The sequence below is a fragment of the Macaca mulatta genome, chromosome 19 (genome assembly GCF_049350105.2).
Source record: "Macaca mulatta isolate MMU2019108-1 chromosome 19, T2T-MMU8v2.0, whole genome shotgun sequence".
Taxonomy (NCBI): domain Eukaryota; kingdom Metazoa; phylum Chordata; class Mammalia; order Primates; family Cercopithecidae; genus Macaca; species Macaca mulatta.
Genome location: NC_133424.1, coordinates 58,037,066 through 58,060,644, shown reverse-complemented (window position 1 = coordinate 58,060,644; position 23,579 = coordinate 58,037,066). Strand labels below are relative to the sequence as shown.

The 23,579-nt window shown below is 54.4% G+C and overlaps 1 protein-coding gene and 1 long non-coding RNA gene across 7 annotated transcripts in view; both read right to left on the bottom strand.

Annotated features, from left to right (window-relative positions):
• LOC144337178 (uncharacterized) overlaps positions 1-23,579 on the bottom strand; it is a 67,574-nt gene that overhangs the window by 26,803 nt on the left and 17,192 nt on the right. The window lies entirely within an intron of this gene.
• On the bottom strand, positions 1,289-22,633 carry VASP (vasodilator stimulated phosphoprotein). 6 transcript variants are annotated; one of them, XM_077980386.1, is made up of 14 exons: positions 22,336-22,633; positions 10,467-10,638; positions 10,205-10,370; positions 6,841-6,925; positions 6,021-6,070; positions 5,879-5,900; positions 5,659-5,725; positions 5,423-5,523; positions 4,525-4,576; positions 4,343-4,379; positions 4,080-4,125; positions 3,582-3,672; positions 2,265-2,322; positions 1,289-2,128 (listed from the first exon to the last, which is right to left on the bottom strand). In XM_077980386.1, the coding sequence occupies exons 1-14, from the start codon at positions 22,338-22,340 to the stop codon at positions 2,091-2,093; spliced, it is 990 nt and encodes a 329-aa protein (XP_077836512.1). In that variant the 5' UTR covers positions 22,341-22,633; the 3' UTR covers positions 1,289-2,090. The 6 variants fall into 6 exon arrangements, with proteins under 6 accessions (XP_077836512.1, XP_077836513.1, XP_014979768.2 ...); XM_077980387.1 differs by having other exon boundaries at positions 5,423-5,520; XM_015124282.3 differs by having other exon boundaries at positions 5,659-5,900.

Below are 23,579 nucleotides of genomic sequence, written 5' to 3'. Positions count from 1 at the left end.
TCCCAGCCTGGCATTCTGTAGTCTGTTCCAGCAGGACGTGGCCTTTTGGGAGGAAAAACCCATCTTGACCAGGGATAGTCCATTCTAGCTCACCAGTCCCCAGTCCTGGACCTACTGCCACTGTCCTTTTATCTGGTCATCCCTCGCTGTCCTCTTCAGTTGCCTTTGCTAGGGACCGGCCTGTCCCTCTACTACCTAAGTCATTGTCAGTTCGCCCAACTTCCCTCCAAATCTGCCCCTCAGAGTACTCAGGGATCGCCCTTTTTTCCTGCCTTTGGCCTGGCCCAGGTCTCCCTCCGCCCTCCTTCATGCAAAGGCCTCCTCCAGGGGGACTACCCATCCCTCAGCCCTGAGGTCCCCCTGTCCAAGCGGGATATTCCACCAGGCCATATGACCTACCCACCCGACAACTGAAGGGGGCGTGGGTGAGCTCTGTGACTCTGAATGCTTTTTTACATACACTGTCAGCGTGTTATAATTAAAGGAGCTCTGGGGTAAAGATCTTAAGAATGTGTCTTAGAACCATGATGTGCGTCTGCAAAATGTCATTGAAATTAGGAAAGAAGGTCGGACACAGTGGCTCACGCCTGCAATTCCAGCACTTTAGGAGGCCAAAGCAGGAGGACTGCTCGAGGCCAGGAGTTAGAGACCAGTCTGGGCAACATAACAAGACCACATCTCTACGAAAAACAAAAATATTAGCTGGGCGTCGTAGCAAGCGCCTGTAGTCCCAGCTACTTCGGAGGCTGAGGCAGGAGGATCCCTTGAGCCCAGGAATTCAAGGCTGCAGTGAGCTGTGATCCTGCCACTACACTCTGGCCTGGGTGAAAGAGCAAGACCCCAACACATTTAAAAAAAAAAAAAAAGGAAAGAAGCTGGGAGAGTGGTAGAGTAGAGGCAGAGAATCATCTTATGAGCCCTTTCCCAAATCAGAAACTGAGGCCTGGGGTAAGCAAATGGACTTGCCCAAGGCCACACAAAGTGAGGCTTCTTCTGCCCCTCCTCCCCCCAGGGTGGTGAAGGGCAGGATGGGATGGGGAGGAAATGGCCTCCTAAGGGGCATGAGGAGGGAGGCTAGAGGGGCCAGAGATCATCCTGGCTGCGGGCCTGAGGATGTGGGAGCAGGTACAATGTGCAGGGTGGGAAGGAAGATGAGGGGAAGGTGGATTCCTGGGCGGAGGCAGGGGTTCTCAGCAGAAGACCAAATCTTCCTGGAGGGGCACGGGGGGCCGAGCACACCTCTATCCCCATCAGAACAGCCCTTCAAATCACTCCAGAGATCTTAGCATTTATAAAAACTGGCAGATTTATTCTGCAGGGGCCCATTTTCAAGAAGCTAAAGGTGAAGGTGGGAGGGGAGAAGTTTCCTCCCCTTTTCCTTTCTCCCTCATCTTATTTTCTCCAAGGGGTAAAAATATGACCTGGACCCCAAAACCTACCCAAATAAAAAATCAAAAAACTGAGGTTCCAAAAAGTTACAGCATCTTAATTCCTCATAGAAAAGGGGGAGGAGCCAGAGAGAAGGGGAGTCCCTGGGGTGGGGGGAGGCACCCCCAGCCCGGTAAGACATCACCTCCCCTTAAATAGCTGCCCCAAATGGGGCAAGCCCGGGGCTATAGCATTTAAAAACTCCCACACCCCATTTTATCAAAACCAAAGAGAAAAAAAAATTTCCCTTTTCCCCCAAAACCCAAATATATATATATATTTTTCTTAAAAAAACAAAACTTTGAAGGCATTAAGCGTTAAAGTGAATCTAGAACAAGGGAATGTGAAATTCCCTCCTTCCTTCCCCCTTCCTGTGGGGTTCATTGGTGCATCCCCAGCAGAGGGACCGGCCCCAAGGGGATGGCAGAGGGGAAGGACCAAAGGGAGAAAAGGGCGGGGGCCTCCCCAGCCAATCAGCAGCCAGTGTGGGTGTGAGCAGGAAGCCACGCCCCCTTGGAGTTTTCCAAGTGGGATGGGGAGTGGGAACGATGCATTCCTGTGTAGTCTTCAGCCAATTCCAAGTCAAGTAGAGGCAGGGAAAGCAAGGTGACAGGCGGGATGTGCGGAAAGGAGAAGCGGGTCTTCTGGGTCCGTTCCTGTGGTCAGGGAGAACCCCGCTTCCTCAGCTCCTGGACAAAGGCTGGAAGGAAACAAGAAGCAGAGGTCAGGGGCACAGTCTCTGCCTCCTCCCTTCCAAAACAGGGCTCTTGCCCGGGGACATGATGCCTCCGAAATAAGTAAATGTTTAAGAACCAAACCAAACCAAACCACCTCACCTTCAATGATTTCCTCTTTCACTTTCTGCAATTCCTTCTTCACCTCTTCCAGAAGCTCCTAAAATTAATGGGGTACAACTAATCAGGAGCGGGTACTGGGACTTGCAGGAACGAATATCCCTTCTGATACTTTTTGAGATGGGGACTTGCTCTGTTGCCCAGGCTAGGGTGCAACGGCACGATCACAGCTCATTGCAGCCTCAACTTCCCAGGCTCAGGCAATCCTCCTGCTTTAGCTTCCCAAGTAGCCGGGACCACAGGCACCTGCCGCCACAATCAGGTAACTTTTTCTTTTTTTTTTTTTGAGAGAGTCTCCCTGTTGCCCAGGCTGGAGTGCAGTGGCCCAATCTCTTCTCACTGCAACCTCTGGCTCCTGGGTTCAAGCGATTCTCCTGCCTCAGCCTCCCAAATAACTGGATTACAGGTGCCCCCGACCAGGCCCAGCTAATTTTTGTATTTTTAGTAGAGACAGGGTTTCGCCATGTTGGCCAGGCTGGTCTTGAAGCTGACCTCAGGTGATCCACCCACTTCGGCCTCCCAAAGTGCTGGGATTACAGGCGTGAGCCACCCCGGCTAATTTTTTGTATTTTTAGTAGACACGGGGTTTCACCGTGGTCTCGATCTCCTGACCTCGTGATCCGCCCACCTCCGCCTCCCAAAGTGCTGGGATTACAGGCGTGAGCCACCGCGCCCGGCTGAGTCAGGTAATTTTTAAAAGTTATTTTTAGAGATGAGGTCTCCCGATGTTGTCCCAGGTTGGTCTCAAACTCCTGGCCTCAAGCAGTGCTCCCACATCAGCCTCTCAATGTGCTGAAATTACAGACATGAGCCACCGTACCCTGCCAGAGTCCCCTCTTTCTTGTTGATGGAAAAGCCAGAGGGAGTAGGTTTGAGACCCACCCCTACCCCGACACCATGACATTGCTGTCAAGGTCGCAGAGTGACTGGAGGATTCTAGGGGAGAATTCTGGATCCTTGGAGCCGGAAAAGTACTGGAGAACATCCAGTACCAAGGTTGGCAAGTGCGTTCCAGCCTCCTGCCAACTCCAATTGGTGACGGACAGCTGGGTCAATGTGCAGAAGGGATTCAAGGCACTCATCGGGAATGAGTGCGGTGACAGATTAATAATGTCTGTCACAGGCGCCAGAAAAGGGGGCGTAGGGTCTGGGTCATCCTTGATCCAATCCAGCCTCTCCATTTGTCAGATTGGAAACCTGAGGTTTCTGAGATGTTATCTAGGATCATATGGCATGCCAGTGGCAGGGGCCAGACCTAGAACTCTCTTGCTGTGGTTCCCAACCTCCCCTCCAAGTTACCTGTTTCACCCTCTGTAGGTCCGAGTCATCGCTGGAGCTGGGCGTGCAGGGGTGGGTCTCGGAAGTGGTCACCGAGGAAGATGACTTCATCCTGGGGGAGTTGGCATGGTTTGGGAGAGCAATGAAATTAAAAAGAGGACCTGCTTCCCCACCTCCTATTCCAGGGATCACATTGAGTTCCGCCTTATAAATTGGGCAAGTCCAAGTATTTTGAGGTCCCCAGTTTTTGTTTTGTTTTGTTTTGAAACAGTCACATTCTCTCTCCCAGGCTGGAGTGCAGGCACGATGGCGGCTCGCTGCGGCCTCGACTTCCTGGGCTCAAGTGATCCTCCCTCCTTAGCCTCCCGAGTAGCTGAGACCACAGGTAAGTGCCACCACACTTGGCTAATTTCTGTAGAGTTGGAGTCTCGCCATGTTGCCCAGGCTGGTCTTGAACTCCTGGGCTCAAGCGATCTGCCCGTCTTGACCTCCCCAAGGGCCCCAGTACCAATGGCCTACCTTGGCAAGGTTGTGCTGTTCTTCTCCCAGGGTCTCCGTACAGATTCTGGGGATAGGCAACAAATCAGAAAGATCAGGGACAAAAGACTGCCCCCCAATCAATCTTACTCCCCCAATCTCATCAGCCCCTGTTCAAAGCCCCATCTCAGGAGACTACAATCCCCAGCACCATCGCCCTGACTCTCCCGTGAAGGTGCTTAACATGTGAGAACAGGGTATTCTGGGATTTGTAGTTCCTGTGGCTGGACTGGGCACTCACTCACCACTCTGGGCCGGGACTCTGGCCTCTGGCTCCTCCTGCTGGTAGGAAATAAAACTGCCATGAGCCAGCCCCTGCCGCACCTCTGCGCATTTCCCCTTTCAGGTTCAAACCCCACACATCCCACTATCCCTACCCTCATGATCCGGCCTAAGAGGTGAAGGGCAAGAAGAGCCCCTAACTTACATTAGCAGATTCATCCTTGGGGGTTTTCTCCCCAACCTGTGTGGCTTTCCTTCTGCAGGAGAGAAAAGCAAAAACACATGCTCCGTCACCCAACCCATCCCCTTCCGAGGGGAGTTCTAGAAATGTAGATGCTAGGGCATAGAATTCTGGAACTCAGAAAACCTAAGGAAACTCTAGTTGCGAAATTGAAGAGATTGTGCTGGGCGCAGTGGCTCTCGCCTGTAATCCCAGCACTTTGGGAGGCTGAAGCAGGCGGATCTCTTGAGGTCAAGAGTTCAAGACCAGCCTGGCCAACATGGTGAAACTCTGAGTCTACTAAAAATACAAAAATTAGCTGGGCGTGGTGGCTCATGCCTGTAATCCCAGCTACTCAGGAGGCTGAGGCAGGAGAATTGCTTGAACCCTGGAGGCGGAGGTTGCAGTGGGTTGAGATCTTACCACTGCACTCCAGCCTGGGTGACAGAACGAGACTCCATCTCAAAAAAAAAGAAAAAGAAAAAGAAAGAGAAAAAAAAAAATTCAAGAGATTGCGGTTCTAGAATCAGCATGGAGAAGGTTCTATGATTCTTATATTAGGGAATAGTAAGATTCCAAGGGTGGAGCGGTGCTGTGTTAGAACACTGAGATTGCCGGAATCTGAGTTCCCAGAATTCCAAGGCAGGATCTCCTACGGTTCTAGAATTCTGGGTTTCAGAACATTCTACAGGCTACCTAGGTGGTTGCAAGCCTCAGCCATTTTAGGAAATGACAAACCCCACCATTATATCCCAAACCTGGTTATCAAAGTGGGGAACATTCACCAAAAGAAACAAACCAAACAGGAATCGGAGCCCTCCCCTGACTGGGCCCTACTGAACTGGAATCTCCAGTTGACTCGGGCGTCCAGGCTCAGGCTCACCTCCGGGCCAGCATGGCGTTCATCTCTTCCATGAGTCCCCCACCTCCGCTTCGACCACTCTCAGCTTTGGGGGCTGCGGGCCCCCCTGAGGCCTCCTCCTGCTGGAGAAATTTAAAAGGGGCAGGAGCTTTAGGGGCAGGCCTTTTGGCCTTCCAGGCCTATGACACCGCCGGCAGCCCTGGCCTCATCCCCCATAAAAGCCCTGTTGCCCCTTCCCACCTCTCCTGGCCCCTCACCTTGCTGACTTTCCTGAGTTTGGCTCCAGCAATAGCTGCGGCCAGGCCTGGGGCCCCAGCTCCCCCACCACCAGGACCCTGTGCTGCCGGGAGAGGGGGTGCAGGGGGTGGTCCTCCCCCTGCTCCATGTGCTGCAGCTGGGACCCCCGAGGAGGGCAAACCTGGGGGTGGGGGGGGACCTGGAGGAGGGGGAGGTCCTGGTGGTGGGGGTGGACCCCCAGCTGGGGGAGCAGGTGGGCCTCCTGAAACAAACACAGAAAAGGGGGCAGCTGAAAGAGAAGCTTCGTTCTTCACTGTCCAGCTAGCTGGCCTCTTCCTCCAGGGAGGCCCCCTCCCAACTCCCGAAGCCATCTGAGCATCACCTGCATTGGAGACCCGGCGCTCTAGGTGCTCCGACGGGCCGGACTGCTGCCTGTAGGGGGAGGTGAGGGAGCTGCCGTCAATCAGGGCCCTAAGGATGACCAGGGAAGGGGCCAGCGACCTCCATCCTCTCTCTCAGAGGTCTCCAGGGACGCTGGCTCCTAATCCTCACCCAAGCCTTCCTCCCCTAGGGAACCAAGAATGGGGGTGGGTGAGAGTGGGGGGAATGGAGGGCAGGGCAGTGACAGGGAGAGATCGAATGCAAGATCTCAGTCACTAAACTGTCAGGAACACCCGAATGACAAAATGCCCAAGATTCTTTTTTTTTTTTTTTTTTTTTTTAAAGACAGAGTCTCACTCTGTCACCCAGGCTGGAGTGCAGTGGCTCGATCTTGGCTTACTGCAACCCCCGCCTCCCAGGTTCAAGCGATTCTCCTGCTTCATCCTCCCAAGCTGGGATTACAGGCACGGGCGCCACCATGCCCGGCTAATTTTTGTATCTGCAGTAGAGACAGGATTTCACCGTGTTGGCCAGGCTGGTCTCAAACTTCTGACCTCAGGTGATCTGCCCGCCTCAGCCTCCCAGAGTGCTGGGATTACAGGGGTGAGTCACCACGCCCAGCCACGAGATTCTTTCAACCACCATATTCTGATTTCCAGGAATCTGCAGGGACCAGGAGGTTCTGCAACTCTCAGTGTCAGAAATTTCTTGAACATTCTGAAAACTGCAAGTTGGCTGGGTTCTGAACTCTAGGAGTCAAGGGTTCCAGAACGTATGGAACTGGCCGTGGCTAAGGTTCCCCACCCAGGGCCCAGCCCCACCTTTTCTGCTGCTCCACCTCCTCCAGGGAGGGACCGTTCGGGACCGACCAGGTGGGAGGTGCTGGGGGTGGAGGGGGCCCACCTCCTGGAAGGTGAGAGAGAAAGGGCCACAAGTCAGTCCCGGAACTCTGCTCAGCCCTTGGCGTTTCCCTTGCTCTTCCAGGCCTCCCAGGAATCCTGCCCAGGGGCACTCACTTCCTCCTTCCTGAGGCCCTGAGGCTCCAGGCCCAGGAGGACACACCCTGGGAGGTGAGGCAGCACCAGCCTCCCTGGCCTGAGTTGCCCTAAGGCAGGTGTTGTTGTGATGTCCCAGTGACAGGAGAAGCTAAGGCCCAGGGGACAGTCACTTGCCCCAAAGTTCTCCAGGTTGGAATGTGCAGGAACAAGACTTGAATTCAGGCCGATTCCAGCAGCCAGGCTCTTAACCACTGTTGGTTTGTTTCGAGACAGAGTCTCACTGTCACCCAGGCTGTGGAATGCAGTGGCGCAATCACGGCTAACCACAGTCTCAGTCTCCCCAGGCTCAGGTGATCCTCCAACCTCAGCCTCCCGAGTAGCTGGGACTACGGGCACATTTCACCACGCCTGGCTAATCATTTTTTTTTTGTACAGATGGGATTTTGCTATGTTACCCAGGCTGGTCTCAAACGCCTGAGCTCAAGCTATCCAACCACCTCGGCCTCTCAAAGTTCTGGGATTACAGACATGAGCCACAGCACCTGGCCAGCTCGTTTTTTTTTTTTTTTTTTTGAGATGAAGTCTCGCTCTTGTCCCCCAGGCTGGAGTGCAATGGTGTGATCTTAGCTCGCCGCAACTTCCGCCTCCCGGGTTCAAGAGATTCTCCTGCCTCAGCCTCCTGAGTAGCTGGGATTATAGGCACCTGCCACCATCCTGGCTAATTTTTGTATTTTTAGTAGAGATGAGGTTTCACCATATTGGCTAGGCTGGTCTCAAACTCCTGACCGCAAGTGATCCACTCGCCTCGGCCTCCCAAAGTGTTGGGATTACAGGCGTGAGCCACTGCACCTGGCCCCTGGCCAGCTCTTAACCACTGTCACAGCCACTTGGACCTTACCTAAGAACCTGGAAAGGTAAAGAGCTTCTTCCTCACCTACCTCCAGGCTGCTGGCCCCAGCACCCACCTGAATTGAATTGGCTATGAATTAACAAGAATTAGCCCCATTTTACAGATGACTACACTGAAGCGCACTGTATTTTTCTGTGTGCCCCAGAGGAGCAAACCCCTTCCGCACTAGCACAGAAGTTGCCCCACAAAGCAAACACCGCTGCATTTGGTGACTTTCAGTTCTACAGCAGTGATTCCAGGCCAGATGCATGGCAGTCACATAAAACCTCGCTACTCAGTCACATCCGCGGACCAGCAGCCTCGGTATCACCAGGGCACTTGTGAGAATGCAGAGTCTCAGTCTCCCTAGCCCATTTGCACCGGAGCCTGCACTGTAACCATATCCCCAGGTGATTCATGTGCATGTTAAGGTTTAAGAAATAGCAACTGGGCTGGGCGCCTGGCTTGCTCCTGTAATCTCAGCACTATGGGAGGCCAAGGCGAGTGGATCACCTGAGGTCAGGAGTTCGAGATCAGCCCGGCCAACGTGGCGAAACCCCGTCTCTACTAAAACTACAAAAATTAGCCAGGCATGGTGGTATGCACCTGTAGTTCCATCTACTCGGGAGGCTGAGGCAGAATTGCTTAAACCCAGGAGGCAGAGGTTGCAGTGAACCGAGATCACACCACTGCACTCCAGCCTGAGACAGACAGACACTCCATATCAAAAAAAAAAAAAAGGAAGAAAAAAAAAGAAAAGCAACTGGACTGGGTGTAGTGGCTCATGCCTGCAATCCCAGCACTTTAGGAAGCTGAAGTGGATCACTTGAGCCCAGGAGTTTGAGACCAGCCTGTAGACCATCTCCACAAAAAGTAAAAAAGCAATTTTGAAATGATCCAGGTGGCTGGGCGTGGTGGCTCACACTTATAATCCCAGCACTTTGGGAGGCAGAGGCAGGTGGATCACTTGAGGCCAGGAGTTCAAAACCAGCCTGGCCAATATGGTGAAACCCCTTCTCTACTAAAATTACAAAGGCCAGGCGTGGTGGCTCACACCTGTAATCCCAACACTCTGGGAGGCCTAGGCGGGCGGATCACGAGGTCAAGAGATCGAAACCATCCTGGCTAACATGGTGAAACCCTGTCTCTACTAAGGACACAAAAAATTACCCGGGTGTGGTGGCTCATGCCTGTAGTCCCAGCTATTCGGGAGGCTAGGGCAGGTGAATCGTTTGAACCCGGGAGGCGGCGGTTGCAGTGAGGCGAGATCACGCCACTGCACTCCAGCCTGGGCGACAGAGCGAGACTCTGTCTCAAAAAAATAAAAAAATAAAAATAAAAACAAAATACAAAAAAATAGCTGGGCATGGTGGCGCATGCCTGTAACCCCAGCTACTCAGGAGGCTCTTTTTTTTTTCTGGGATGAAGTCTCACTCTTGTCCCCCAGAAGAATCACTCAAACCCAGGAGGTGGAGATTGCAGTGAGCTGAGGTTACACCACTGCACTCCAGCTTGGGTGACAGAGCAAGACTCTGTCTCAAAAAAAGAGCCAGGTATGGTGATGCACACCTGTATTCCCAGCTACTTAGGAGGTTGAGGCAAGAGGCTCACTTGAGCCCAGGAGGTGGAGGCTGCAGAGAGCCATGATTGTGCCAGTGCACACCAGCCTGGGCAACAGAGCAAGATCCCGTTTCTGGGGCGGTACCTACCTATGTCTTGATCTGGGAGGTGGTTTGCCAGGAGTGTGCCTGTGTAAAGTTCATGGAGTACTGATCCCTGAGTAATTATGCATTTTTTGTGTGTTTGTTTTCTTTTTGAGAAGGAGTCTTGCTCTGTCGCCAGGCTGAAGTGCACAGTGGCACGATCTCGGCTCACTGCAACCTCCACCTCCTGGGTTCAAGTGCTTCTCGTGCCTCAGCCTCCGAAGTAGCTGGGATTTCAGGTGCCTGCCACCACGCCCAGCTAATTTGTATTTTAGTAGAGACGCAATTTCACCATGTTGGGCAGGCTGGTCTTGAACTCCTGACCTCAGGTAATCCACCTGCCTCGGCCTCCCAAAGTGCCGAGATTACAGGCATGAGCCACCACACTAGGCCAATCGTGCATTTTATGCATAGGTGTGCACGGGCACACTGGAACGCACAAAATCCTCATGATAATTTTCCATGATAGCAATGAATTTGCTCCATTTTACCAATGAGTAAGCAAAGTCCCAGAGTGGTAAACCGGCAGCCTGAGGCCACACAGCCGCATTCAGTGGTCCCCTTTGCCCACCCACTGCCCACCGCTGTTTCTGACCTTCCAACGCCTCTAGGGCACTGGCCATGCCGGCAGCAAACTGGGCTGCATCCTCCTTGCTGCCGAAGTTGAGGCCCCAGACCTGGCGGGCGTCGCGCCACTGATGGAAGTTGGGGGTGGCCTGATTATACTTGACGCCCCGGACGATGGAACAGTTGATGACCACCTGGTGGGAGGGGAAAGGGAGGGTGAGGGGTGGCAGGCGCAGGGGTGGGGCAGGTAGGGGCTGAGCCCGCAAAGAGGGGCCTGCGGGAAGCTGTACCTGCTGGTCGGGCTGCATCTTCCGGCCCACGACGCGAAAGGAATTGGCCGTGGGGTTGTGGTAGATCTGGACGCGGCTGAAGGCCTGGGGACCTGTGCCAGCAGGGAGCCATCGCTTGTTGCCGTCATCATAAAGCATCACAGTGGCCCGGCTGGAACAGATGACCGTCTCGCTGCAGGCGGGAGGAAAAGGGAGAGGGGCCGGTCACCTTCTCATCTGGGTCTCCCTGGGAGATTCCAAGGGACAAAGACAGAGTGTGGAAGGAAGAGAGTGAGGGAGGCAGGAGCCAGGTGGACAGAAAGAGAGCGGGGAGAGAGATCAGGAGAGAAAATCAGACCAGGAGAGACGGACAAACACACAAACGAGACGTAAGACAGACAGACACAGGGAGGGAGAAACTGGAAGTGGAAGAGACAGATGCAGAGAGAGGTGGGAAAGGGAGAGCTGGGTTGACAAACGGGAGAGAGACAGACTGAAAGGCAGACAGACAGATGAACAGATAGGGGAGGGGAGGGGAAAAAGGATGGGCAGACAGCGGACCTGGAGGAAAAGGCAGAAAGACATAGAAAGAGATCAGGATGGTCTTGGCATGGTGTCTCACACCTGTAATCCCAGCACTTTGGAGGCTGAGGCAGGAGGATCACTTAAGCCCAAGCATTTCAGACCAGCCCAGCTGCCCAGCTAATTTTTGTATTTTAGTAGAGACGCCATTTCACCATGTTGGGCAGGCTGGTCTTGAACTCCTGACCTCAGGTAATCCACCTGCCTCGGCCTCCCAAAGTGCCGAGATTACAGGCATGAGCCACCACGCTAGGCCAATCGTGCATTTTATGCATAGGTGCGCACGGGCACACTGGAACGCACAAAATCCTCATGATAATCTCTAATAATAATTACTTTTAGTTTCAGTTTTGTTTTTGAGACACAGTCTTGCTCTGTCACCCAGGCTGGAATGTGGCCTCGATCTCCTGAGCTCAATTGATCCTCCCACTTCAGCCTCCCAAGTAGTTGGGACTATAAGCATGCACCACCACACCCAACTAATTTTTTTTTTTTAGACAGTCTCACTCTGTCACCCGGGCTGCAATGCAGTGGCATGATCTCGGCTCACCAAAACCTCTGCCTCCCAGGTTCAAGCCATTCTCCTGCCTCAGCCACGTGAGTAGCTGGGATCACAGGCACGCACCACCAAGCCCAGCTAATTTTTTGTATTTTTAGTAGAGACAGGGTTTCACCGTGTTGGCCAGGCTGATCTCGAACTCCTGGGCTCAAGTGGTCCATTTGCCTCAGCCCCCCAAAGTGCTAGGATTATAGGGGTGAACCACCATACCCAGACTACAAAAAAAAATTTTTAATGAAAAATAAAAAACACAACACAACAAAACTAACAAGAAGGAAAAGATAAACATGGAGGCTGGGCACAGTGGCTCAGGCTTGTAATTCCAGCACTTTGGGAGGCCGAGGCGGGCGGATCACGAGGTCAAGAGATCGAGACCATCCTGGCTAACAAGGTGAAACCCCATCTCTATAAAAATACAAAAAATTAGCTGGGCGTGGTGGTGGGCGCCTATAGTCTCAGCTACTCAGGAGGCTGAGGCAGGAGAATGGCATGAACCTGGGAGGTGGAGCTTGCAGTGAGCCAAGATCATGCCACTGCACTCCAGCCTGGGCGACAAGTGAGATTGTCTCAAAAAAAAAAAAAAAGATAAAGATGGAGAGACAGGCTGAGAGGTGTAAGAGGCTGAGGCCAACGCCGGCGGGGAGGGATGCAGGTTAGCAGAGCGAGGGCAGGAGGGAAGACAGAGGGGCCAGAAGGAGGCCAAGAGCCCAGAGTTGCACTAGGGACCAGCCCCTGCCTGGCCTCAGTTTCCCTATCTCTACCAGCAGGCTTGGACATGCCCCCACGCCACCACTGCCTGCTCAGGAAGAAGCTGAGACTTGGAAGGGGAAGTGTGAGGCCTGCAGTAGGTTGGGGATCCATCCCAGACCTCTGAGCTCTTCCTCCAAAGGGACTTCCCGCTGCCCACCCATCGCCTGGCTCCCCAGGGCACTAGCGGCCATTCCCCAGATACTCCCTGCTCCGTGTCTGGCCCTTGTTGGGTGGGGCTGGGGATGAAGACACAGCAGTGACCCAGACAGCCCCGGCACCACCCTCCTGGGGCTCACAGTCCAGTGTGGGAGACACAGCTGTCCCCAGATGGTACCAACCCAGGGATAGGACCAAAGAGCCCAGGGTCTGGTGGTGCCCTGAAGGAACGCCTGCCCCAGCTGGACAGTCGGGCAGGACTTCCTGGAAAAGGCAACATCTGACTCAGCCTGGGCGGGAGGTGTCAGTAAACTGGTGCAGAGTTCAGGAGCTGATATCCCCAGACCTGGGTTCAAATCCCCACTGAGCCACCTACTTCATGTGACTCAGGCACGTGACCTTCCCACTCAAGAACGCTTCTCGCCTGTGAACTGGGAAAATGACAGTCCCCAGCTCCAGGGCAGTGGGGGAGGGGCACGTGAACCTGGGCACCTAAAGTGCCTGGTATAGCCGGGTGTGGTGGCTCACGCCTGTAATCGCGGCACTTTGGGAAGCTGAGGCGAAGGGATCACTTGAGCTCAGGTGTTCGAGACCAGCCTGGGCAACACAGTGAAATCGTGTCTCTACAAAAACGTACAAAGATTAGCTGGGCATGGTGTATTCTGAGCTACTCAGGAGGCTGACGCAGGAGAATCGCTTGAACCCAAGAGGTGGAGGTTGCAGTGAGCTGAGATCACGCCATTGCACTCCAGCCTGGGCGACAGAGCAAAACTCTGTCTCAAAAAAAAAAAAAAAAAAAAAAAAAAAAAAAAAAGCTAACTGCTTCGTATAGTGCTCGGCACACACCGAGAGCTCAGTAACTGTCCACCTCCGTCTCATGGGCACCACTGGGGCCCAGGACAGCTACAACCCTCGGACCCTCCCACCAGCCCCTCTGGAGGTTCAGTCCCCTCTCCCCCAGTGAGGAAACGCAGGCCTACACAGGAACTCAAACAGGAAGTGACTTGCCCAAGGTCACACAGGGGAAGGAGAAGCACTGGTCTCCCCCCCACCCCACCCCCAATGGCTTTTTCCTGAAATGGGGAAGTTGGTGGTCAGAGGTTTCCGGGGAGAGAAATTAGACCCCCCACAAAGCCTCTGTCTCTAGGAGGGCTGGGGGGCTGGGTGTGACACTGACGCTGGGAAGTCAGGGCATAGAAAGTCCCTAGACAGACTCAGCTGTGGGTAGGAACCTGGGGTAGGGACCCTAGGATTTACATAATTGTGCCATCTCCCTCTTACCAGACATTTCAGGAGGATCAGGGGCCCTAAACCCTCCCCCAAAGTCACTCATTTCATTCTCACTGCAGCTTATCCAGAGAGCCACTCTTTCATCCTAATATTGCAGGTGAGGACCAGAGGCCCAGACAGGTTGAGTGACTTGCCCACAGTCACACAGCTAGTGAGGAACAGAGTGCAGATGTGAATTCAGGCTCCCAAGCCTTAACCCCGGGGAACTGCGTGAGCCCCACCCAAACACCAGGTGCCCTTTCCAGACAAGCACAGCCTCGGGGGCTGTTTCTGGCTCCTGCTGCCCCTGGCAGGGCAGGGTTAAGGCTTCGGCCTCACCCACACCTGCCACCCACACCCAGGGCACACTCTGGCCAGGAGCCCGGGGCTGCCGCTGCCCCGCCCTGGCTGCACTTTGCTCTCCCAGGCGGCCCTGCCCTGCTGAGGCTCTGGACTGGCCGGAGAACTTGGCGCCTGCTGCGTGACAAAGGGGTGGTCTTGCCCCTCTCCAGGGCACACTGTCCCCACTGTAACAGAAGGATCCTGTTAAAACACAAGGTGGGGCCGGTAACAGCGGCTCACACCAGTAATCTCAGCACTTTGAGAGGCTGAGGAGGGAGGATTGCTTGAGCCCAGAAGTTCAAGACCAGCCTGGGCAACATAGCGAGACCCCATCTCTAAAAAACAAAACAAACTAACAAAAACCCACAAGGTGGAATGTCCCTTCCGCTTCTTGAAAGCTCCAGGCTCCTACAGAATCAACGCCAAGTTCTCCCCAGGGCCTCCGTGATCTGTGTGTCCTCAGATCTCATTTCTTCCCGCTCCACTGTCCCTTGGGGACTCTGTTCCAGACCCTATGCCTCCTACCCCCATGCTGCTCTTCCCGCAGGCCAGACACATTCCTGCCTCAGGCCTGTGTGCTGCTTCTTCCTCAGGCCTAGCCTCTCCCCACTTTCAGGTCTCTCCTTAGATGTCACCCCTTCTGAGAAGCCATCCTCACTCCCTTAGCTGGGAACGCTTCTCTGCTTTTCATCCCTTGCTGCACAGCAGTGACCCCTGCCCAACACAATATTTGTCTGTCTCTGCTACCAAAAAGGCAGACATTTGTGTCCCAATTGTTCACTGCTGTGTCCCCAGAACCTAGAATGGCACCCAACACATAGTAGTGACTCAATAGTTACTAAACATCTGTAAAAAAGGGCAAACTTTGGCCAGGGAAGGTGGCTCACGCCTGTAATCCCAGCACTTTGGGAGGCTGAGGCAGGAGGATCACTTGAGCTCAAGAGTTCGAGATTGGCTTGGGAAGGCCGGGTGCAGTGGCTCATGCCTGTAATCCCAGCACTTTGGGAGGCCAAAGCAGGTGGCTCTCTTGAGGTCAAGAGTTCGAGACCAGCCTGGCCAACATGGTGAAACCCTATGCCTACTAAAAATACAAAATTTAGCCAGGCATGGTAGCTCATGCCTGTAATCCCAGCTATCCGGGAGGCTGAGGCAGGGGAATCGCTTGAACCCAGGAGGTGGTTGCAGTGAGCCGAGATCGGACCACTGTACTCCAGCCTGGGAGTCTGGGAGACAGATCGAGAGTGTCTCAAAAAAAAAAAAAGAGAGAGAGAGAGGAGAGAGACTGGCTTGGGCAAGATGGTGACCTCCATCTGTACATAAAATTTTAAAATTAGCTGGATGTGGTGGTGCTTGCCTGTAGTCCCAGCTATTCAGGAGGCTGAGGCAGGAGGATCGCTTGAGTCCAAGAGGATATGGCTGCAGTGAGCCATGTTCAGGCCGCTAGCACTCCAGCTTAGGCGACAGAGAAAGACTCTCTCTCAAAAAAAGGCAAACTTTTACCAAGGGCACCTACCATTTCTCAGTCAGCCTGGGTCCCAGACACTCTTCTTGGTGCTGGACACCAGTTTCCCTGCTGCACGGCTCTACAACCTCATGGGATAGGCTCTGACACTCACCCTTTTGACAAGAGGGAATTGCAGGCACAGAGGAGTAAAGGCACTTGCCCCAGATCACACAGCAAGTAAGCAGAGGGGCTCATAGTTGAAACCAAGTTCCCACAAGTTCTTATCTTCATTTAAAGATGAAGAAGCAGAGCTAAATTGAAATTTTTAAAAGCCAAAGTACAAGGTAGTGTTGATCAGAGGCTTTAAAAAAAAAAGAAAAAGAAAAAAAAAAAGGTCGGGCGCAGTGGCTCATGCCTGTAATCCCAGCACTTTGGGAGGCTGAGGCGGGCGGATCACAAGGTCAGGAGTTTGAGACCAGTCTGGGCAACATAGTGAAACACTGTCTCTACCAAAAATAGAAAAAATTAGCCAGGCTTGGTGGCGGAGGCCTGTAATCCCAGCTACTTGGGAGGCTCAGGCAGGAGGATCATGTGATCCCGGGAGGCAAATGTTGCAGTGAGCCAAGATTGCACCACTGCACCCTAGCCTGGGGGACAGAGCCAGACTCTGTCTCAAAAACAAACAAACAAACAAAAAAAAACACAACAAAAAACAGGCTGGGCGCGGTGGCTCACGCCTGTATCCTAGCACTTTGGGAGGCCGAGGTGGGTGGATCACGAGGTCAGGAGATTGAGACCATCTGGCTAACATGGTGAAACCCCATCTCTCCTAAAAAAATACAAAAAAAATTAGCCAGGCGTGGTTGCAGGCGCCTGTAGTAGTCCCAGCAACTTCAGAGGCTGAGGCAGGAGAATGGCGTGAACCCGGGAGGCAGAGCTTGCAGTGAGCCGAGATTGCACCACTGCACTCCAGCCTGGGCGACAGAGACAGAGCAAGACTCCGTCTCAAAAGAAAGGTAGGCCAGGCGCAGTGGCTCACGCTGTAATCCCAGCACTTTGGGTGGCTGAAGGGGGCAGATGTCTTGAGCTCAGGAGTTTGAGACCAGCCTGAATAACATGGTGAAACCCCATCTCTACTAAAAATACAAAAATTAGCTGGGCATGGGGGCGCGTGCCTGTAATCCCAGCTACTCAGGAGGCTGAGGCAGGAAAATCGCTTGAACCTGGGAGGTGGAAGTTGCAGTGAGCTGAGATCGCGCCACTGCACTCCAGCCTGGGCGACAGACAGAGCAAGACTCCATCTCAAAAAAAAAAAACAAACAAAAAAAACCAACAGTGAGGAACATATAAATACATCTGTATCCAGAGTGGTGATATATGCAGAGACTGTTTCCCAAGACACTAACTGTGGCTGCCTCCATTGAGGGGAAGTCAGGGACTGGGGAGGGAGAAAACAAATATTTTGCACCATTTATCTTTTGAGACAGAGTCTCACTCTGCGCCCAGGCTGGCAGTGGCGTAATCTGTTTACTGCAGCCTCCACCTCCCAGGTTCAAGCAATTCTCGTGCCTCAGCCTCCCAGCCTCCACTTTCCGGGTTCAAGCGATTCTCCTGCCTCAGCCTCCTGAGTATCTGGGATTATAAGCGTGTGCCACCACGTCAGGCTAATGTTTGTATTTTTAGTAGAGACGGGGTTTGGGCGTTTGCCACATTGGCTAGGCTGATCTCAAACTCCTCACCTCAGGTGATCTGCCTGCCTTGAACTCCCAAAGTGCTGAGATTACAGGCATGAGCCACCAGGCCCAGCCACCATTTCAATAATTTCAATAAGTATTTCAAACTGCTTATTATTTCTTTTCTTATCATGGGTTGAAATTACCTATAAAAACCTAATTCACTACTTAAGTTCAATAAATAAAACTGTAAACTACACAAAAGCAGGAACAGAAAATCCCATAGCCATAAAACAGGAGTGCCAGGGCTGTGAGATGGAAATGAGGTCTGCCTGTTTCCAGTGTTCTCCTGAAGTCTAGGAACCCTCCATTGGACATGAGAGCGCCTTAATTTTCCAGTCAGCCCAGGACTCTCTCCTCCCTGCAAGTCCCCACATTTTGGAAAACTCTAGCACATGGCAGATGAAAAGACCGTTCAAGGCCGGGTGCAGTGGCTCAAGCCTGTAATCCCAGCACTTTGGGAGGCCGAGATGGGCGGATCACGAGGTCAGGAGATCAAGACCAGCCTGGCTAACCCGGTGAAACCCCGTCTCTACTAAAAAACACAAAAAACTAGCCGGGCGAGGTGGCCGGCGCCTGTAGTCCCAGCTACTCGGGAGGCTGAGGCAGGAGAATGGCATGAACCCGGGAGGCGGAGCTTGCAGTGAGCCGAGATCCGGCCACTGCACTCCAGCCTTGGCGACAGAGCGAGACTCGTCTCAAAAAAAAAAAAAAAAAGAAAAAAAAAAAAAGAAAAGACCGTTCAAGTTGCCTCCTTGTTGTGTGGCTTTGCCTCTTTGAAACTCAGTTTCCAGCCCTGGAAACAATAACTCACTGGGTTCATTGTAAGGATGAAAAGATATATTGGACGAAAACCCCTAAACGCAGGACCTGTAACTTGGTACACGCTCCACATGAAAGACAGCTTCCCATCACCGGAGGTAATCAAGCACGGCGAATCCGGTTTTCACGAAACTTCCAGACCACAGCCTTACCCTTCCCTTCACTGCCCCCCGAACCCTAGACTTACCCCATACCCTCCTTATACCATAAAAGCTGGGATACACATACACCACCCTTCCAAACGACAAATCTTCTCAGCAACCCTAAGTAAGGAACCAGGTCTCGACTCTCTGGGGCCTGTGTGGGCTACTCTAGTCCCTTCCTCCTGGTGGGCCTCAGTTTCCCATAAGATAAATGTTGCAGCTTCCGTTTCATTTGGTTTATCTGAATTATCTTAAGTGTTTTCACAGTGAAAGCAAGTTCCTTTTTTTTTCTTTTTCTTCATTGAGAACACAGAAGGCATGTTATCTGTATTTTTTTTTTTTTTTTGAGACAGGGTCTTACTTTGTCACCCAGGCTGGAGTGCAGTGGCAAGAATACGACTCATTGCGGCCTCAACCTCCAAGCGATCCTCTCACCTCAGCCTCCAGAGTAGCTGGAACTACAGGCGCATGCCACCACACCCAGCTAATTTTTGTATATTTTATAGAGACGGGGTCACACCATATTGCCCAGGCTGTTCTCAACTCCTGGACTCAAGCGATCCTCCTGCCTTGGCCTCCCAAAGTGTTAGGATATAGGCATGAGCCCTGGCACCTGGTCCTGTGGCACCTGGTCCTGTTTGACTTTTTTTTTTTTTTGAGACTGAGTCTCGCTCTGTCGCCCAGGCTGGAGTGCAGTGGCGCGATCTTGGCTCACTGCAAGCTCCGCTTCCCAGGTTCACGCCATTCTCCTGCCTCAGCCTCCCGAGTAGTTGGGACTACAGGCGCCCACCACCACGCCCAGCTAATTTTTTGTATTTTTAGTAGAGACTGGGTTTCACCATGTTAGCCAGGATGGTCTCCATCTTCAGACCTGGTGATCCGCCCGCCTCGGCCTCCCAAAGTGCTGGGATTACAGGCGTGAGCCACTGCGACCGGCCCCTGTTTGACTTTAATAGGCACCTTGCCTAACTTTCCTGTGCCTCAGTTTCCCCATCTATAAACTGAGTCCCGGGGTGGGGAGGCCACAAGGCTGTAATAGTATCATTGTTAGAATTGCTGTGAGGGGGCCGGGCGCGGTGGCTCACGCCTGTAATCCCAGCACTTTGGGAGGCCGAGGCGGGCGGATCACAAGGTCAGGAGATCGAGACCACGGTGAAACCCTGTCTCTACTAAAAAATACAAAAAATTAGCCGGGCGCGGTTGTGGGCGCCTGTAGTCCCAGCTACTCGGGAGGCTGAGGCAGGAGAATGGCGTGAACCCGGGAGGCGGAGCTTGCAGTGAGCCGAGATCGCGCCACTGCACTCCAGCCTGGGCGACAGAGCGAGACAAAAAAAAAAAAAAAAAAAAAGAATTGCTGTGAGGGGTCAGGTGTGGTGGCTGATGTTTGTAATCATAGCACTTTAGGAGGGTGAGGTGGGTGGATCACCTGAAGTCAAGAGTTAGAGACCAGCCTGGCCATTATGGTGAAACCCCATCTCTACTAAAAATACAAAAATTAGCCGGACATGGTGGCAGGCACCTGTAGTCCCAGCTACTCGGAAGGTTGAGGCAGGAGAATTGCTTCAACCCAGGAGGCGGAGGTTGCAGTGAGCCAAGATCGCGCCATTTCACTCCAGCCTGGGCAACAAGAGCAAAAAAAAAAAAAAAAAAACAACCCAGAATTGCTGTCAGGCACAAAAATGCCCCACATAAAATAGATGCTTGATCAAATGGTCTCTTATTTAAAAAAAAATAAAAATAGCTATTATTGGAAGAAAGAAATAGACCCCAATTCTCCCCAAGTCCCTTCTGCCCTGAGATTCTAGACCTCTGCCTCGCTTCTCTGTCTTCCCAGCACCCCAGCTCCAGTCCGGGACACAGCCGACACTCAACAAATATTTGTCAAATTGGGAGAAAAAGAACTATATCTTGTAATTTTCCATCTTAACATCCTCTCTTCCAACTGCCCCCAGGACTGTCCCCCAGCCAAACCAGCCAGAAATCAGAGGATCCTAGGTTCCTCCACCCCTCCAACATTGCCTAGGAATTTCTGAGGGATCTTGGCCATGTCTTTTTCTCTTTGAGCCTCAGTTTCCCCAGCTGGGTAATAGGGGCATGGGTTTTGAATCCTGGCTGTCCTTGGAGAAGAGGCACAGCCCAGTAAGTCGGGTGTGACCACCTGCAGGGGAGACCCCTGGAAAGGTGGGAGTGGCCTTCTGGTGGGACAGGCATCTGGTCACTTCTGCACTGCACCCCACCCCAGCACCCCCACAAGGTGGGATGCTTGATCACCGCCCCAGCAAGAGGTGGGCCCTGTGGGAGGGCCAGGGCTTCCAGGGCTGCTGGTGGTGGTGGTGGTGGTGGTGGGGAGGGCAGGGGGCCGGCCCAGACACCACTCCTGCCCTTTTACGGTTGCAGTGAGTGAGGCAGCACTAACTCGGACATCCGCCATCCGCCTTCCACTGAGCCTGGGACCGGAAACGCGAGGGGGGTGGAGGGGCGGGGCTGGGGGGCAAGGGGAGAGAAGAGTCCCGGAGGAAGAGGGCGAAGGAAGAGAGCGACGCTCCCTAAACTGACCCCTCTCCAGGGCGGACTTGGAAGGGATGTTGCTATAATGGGGAGCGGATAGGATAGGCAGGAAGTCTTGAGGGTATCTGTGGGTGTCCTCCTTGCTCCAAATTTTCCAGCCATGCCTTTCACATCAGAAGGAACAAACGCGGGAGGGGAATTCTCTAGTGGTCATAAAAAGGAACGCCACTCCACTCCGATGTCAAAGGGCAGGGGTTCAGGAAATGCAGGGGATGTGGGCACCACGGGGTTAATCCCCAGCCGTCCCCAGGGGCCTCCCTGCTAAGGCTGGGGGCTTTGGGGCAGGAAGTCCCAGAGAGAGTGGAGGAAGGGAGATAGTATTGTCAGGCTCTGGCCCCATGGGAGAGATTATGGGGGGCCAGGGGAGGGGAGAATGGGAGGATGGTTGGGTCCCCCTGCCCACACTGGCCCCGCCCTCAGGTGAGTCCAGGAGTTCGGGGGAGGCCCCGGCCAGACCAAATCCCTGGGTCCCTTGGGCCGCCGCCCCCAGGATTAAATTCCTGGGAAGATAGCTGGAATTATCTGGGAAGCCTGGGTCCCTAGGGAAGAGGGCTATGACCTTGAAGCTTTCCAGCTCCCCTTCCTCCAACCCCAAGGCTCCGGATGGATGGGGGGGGCGGCGAGCAAAGGGGGAGGCGCCGTGGTGGGGAAGGCAGCCGGCCCACAGCGCTCGGTGCCCGCCCCCCACACCAGCTGTCTCGACAGGTGAGTCAGGAAGACAAAGGCCCCCTTCCCCCAGCTGCTGCGTCCCCTCCCTCCCCAGGGCCGCGCAGGTGGGGGAGCCGGGCCGCCCTTATGGCCCGGGGCAGGGAGCCGCCCTCTGCTCCGAGCGCCCGCTCTGTCCTAGGCACTGCCTGTTAAGCAGATTGCGTGCGGAGCGACGGGGGAGGGGAATCCCACCAGACTCCGGAGGCTGCGTCCGGGTCCCTGGATCGGTTCATACCAGCCTCTTCCACAGGAAGACCTAAGTGCCCCCCAAAATTTAGGGGATTAAGAAGTACCCCCGAAGTTCAGGAGCGCGGTCTCACTTGGGGAGACTTTTTCCAGCACCACGTAAACGGGGTCCCTGCACACCAAGGGTCTGAGTCTCAGTCTCTCTTCCAAGTCCCAGGGTCTCCCAAACCAGTCCCCCACAATCCTTCCCCGACCTCGAGCTGAAGTTTGGGGGGAGGGGGAGGAAAGTCTGAGCCCTGCCTCAATCCTGGCATCCCTGCGGGGAGTCGCTGCCAACTTTGAGGTCCTCTGAAAAAAAGTCTTAACAATTCGGGAGTCCTCCGAGCGTCCCCAAATCTTGAGGGCTCCCAGGGGAACCTCACCGCCACCACCCCCCGAGCTTGGGAAGTCAGTCGTGGAGAAGTGATCGACGGTTTTGGGGCTTGTCCTAGGGGATTCAGCCCAAATCCGAGGCTCCCAAGGATCTGTCCCCAAATTCCAGCCCGGAGCGAGCTTGGGGGGAGGGGGACAAAGGCGGGGCGCGGAGCCCGCCCGGGCGGGGACGGGTCGGGGGGCAGGTCCGGCTCACCTCATGGCTGATCTGCGGGCGGGCGGCGCGCCCACGGACTGGCTGCTCCCGGGGCGCCCCTGGCTGGAGGTTCAGGGGTTCGGGGCTGGCTCCGGGCTCGACTCAGGCTCCCCCAGGGTCCCGCCCCATAGAGTCCGGCTTCCTGGGTAGAACGTGGACCGGGCCGGGGCGGGTCTCCGGGCGCCGCTTCCCTCAGGCGATCTGATGAGAGGTCCCTGCGGCAGAAAGGGGATGCGGCGTCTGCTCCCCGACGCGCCCCCCTTGCCGGCGGCGGCTACACTGTTACTCTTACTACTGTACTTCTCTTCGTTACATTTCGTTCCAAAATTCCACTCCCCGCACCCACAATGCCCCGCGCCTTAAAGGGGCCGCGCGCGCCTCCAGGCGAGGGGGTGGAGGGCGCTTAAAAGGGCAACTCGGCACCCTCTGCTTCCGCGATCTTGCTGCTCTCCCCAACGTTATCGTCCAGGGGTGCACCCTGGGAGTCACCACCACATGGAGGGGCAAGCTTGGTGAAGGGGAAGGCGACCTCCCTTGCTCCCTAGTTCGCTTCCACTGTGGGAATTCTCAGGAGCGTCTCGGAAGGGGCACGATTTCTTTCCCCATCGACTTCTCCATCTCGTACTCCGCTCAATTTTGGGGGTCGAAGAGGACCCTCCAGTTAGTTAAGCAAGTGGTCTCAGATTTTCTCCCTGAAATTCCATCTTCGGAACCCCGCCCCTCCCCAGCGTCTCTCTTCTGTCAATTTCGGAGGGGTTACTAAGGGGGCGAGCCCCCCACCCGCGCGGGAGGGGAGGTGGGGGGGAGTAGGGCCCCACCCCTCTCACCCCACCCCGCCCGCCCCGGGAAGGTGAGGAGGAAGTGGGCCAAGGGGGCGCGGTCGGCCGCTGACTCACAGCCGCAGGGTCGGGGGTGGGGTGGGGGTGGAGGTGGGGACTGGCGAGGAGTGCCGGAGTTGGGGGCCTGGCATTCGCCCGAGGTGGGCAGGAGGCGCCGGCTTCTTGGGTATGTAAAGCCTCCGACCCACGTACGCCCCGCTCTGACTCAGTTTCGCCTGCGGAGGACAGCAGGATCATCCCAGCCCTCAGGAGGGCCCGGAGGTGAGGAGACCCTCCCCGGAGCCCCCGCCCCCACACGCCGGCTCCAGGCTGAGCCCAGACACCCTCCGAGGCTTCCGCAGCGTGTCTTGCCGGCCACGCCCCGAGTGACGTCACTGATGTGGTCGCGCCCCTTGGGTAGAGCGC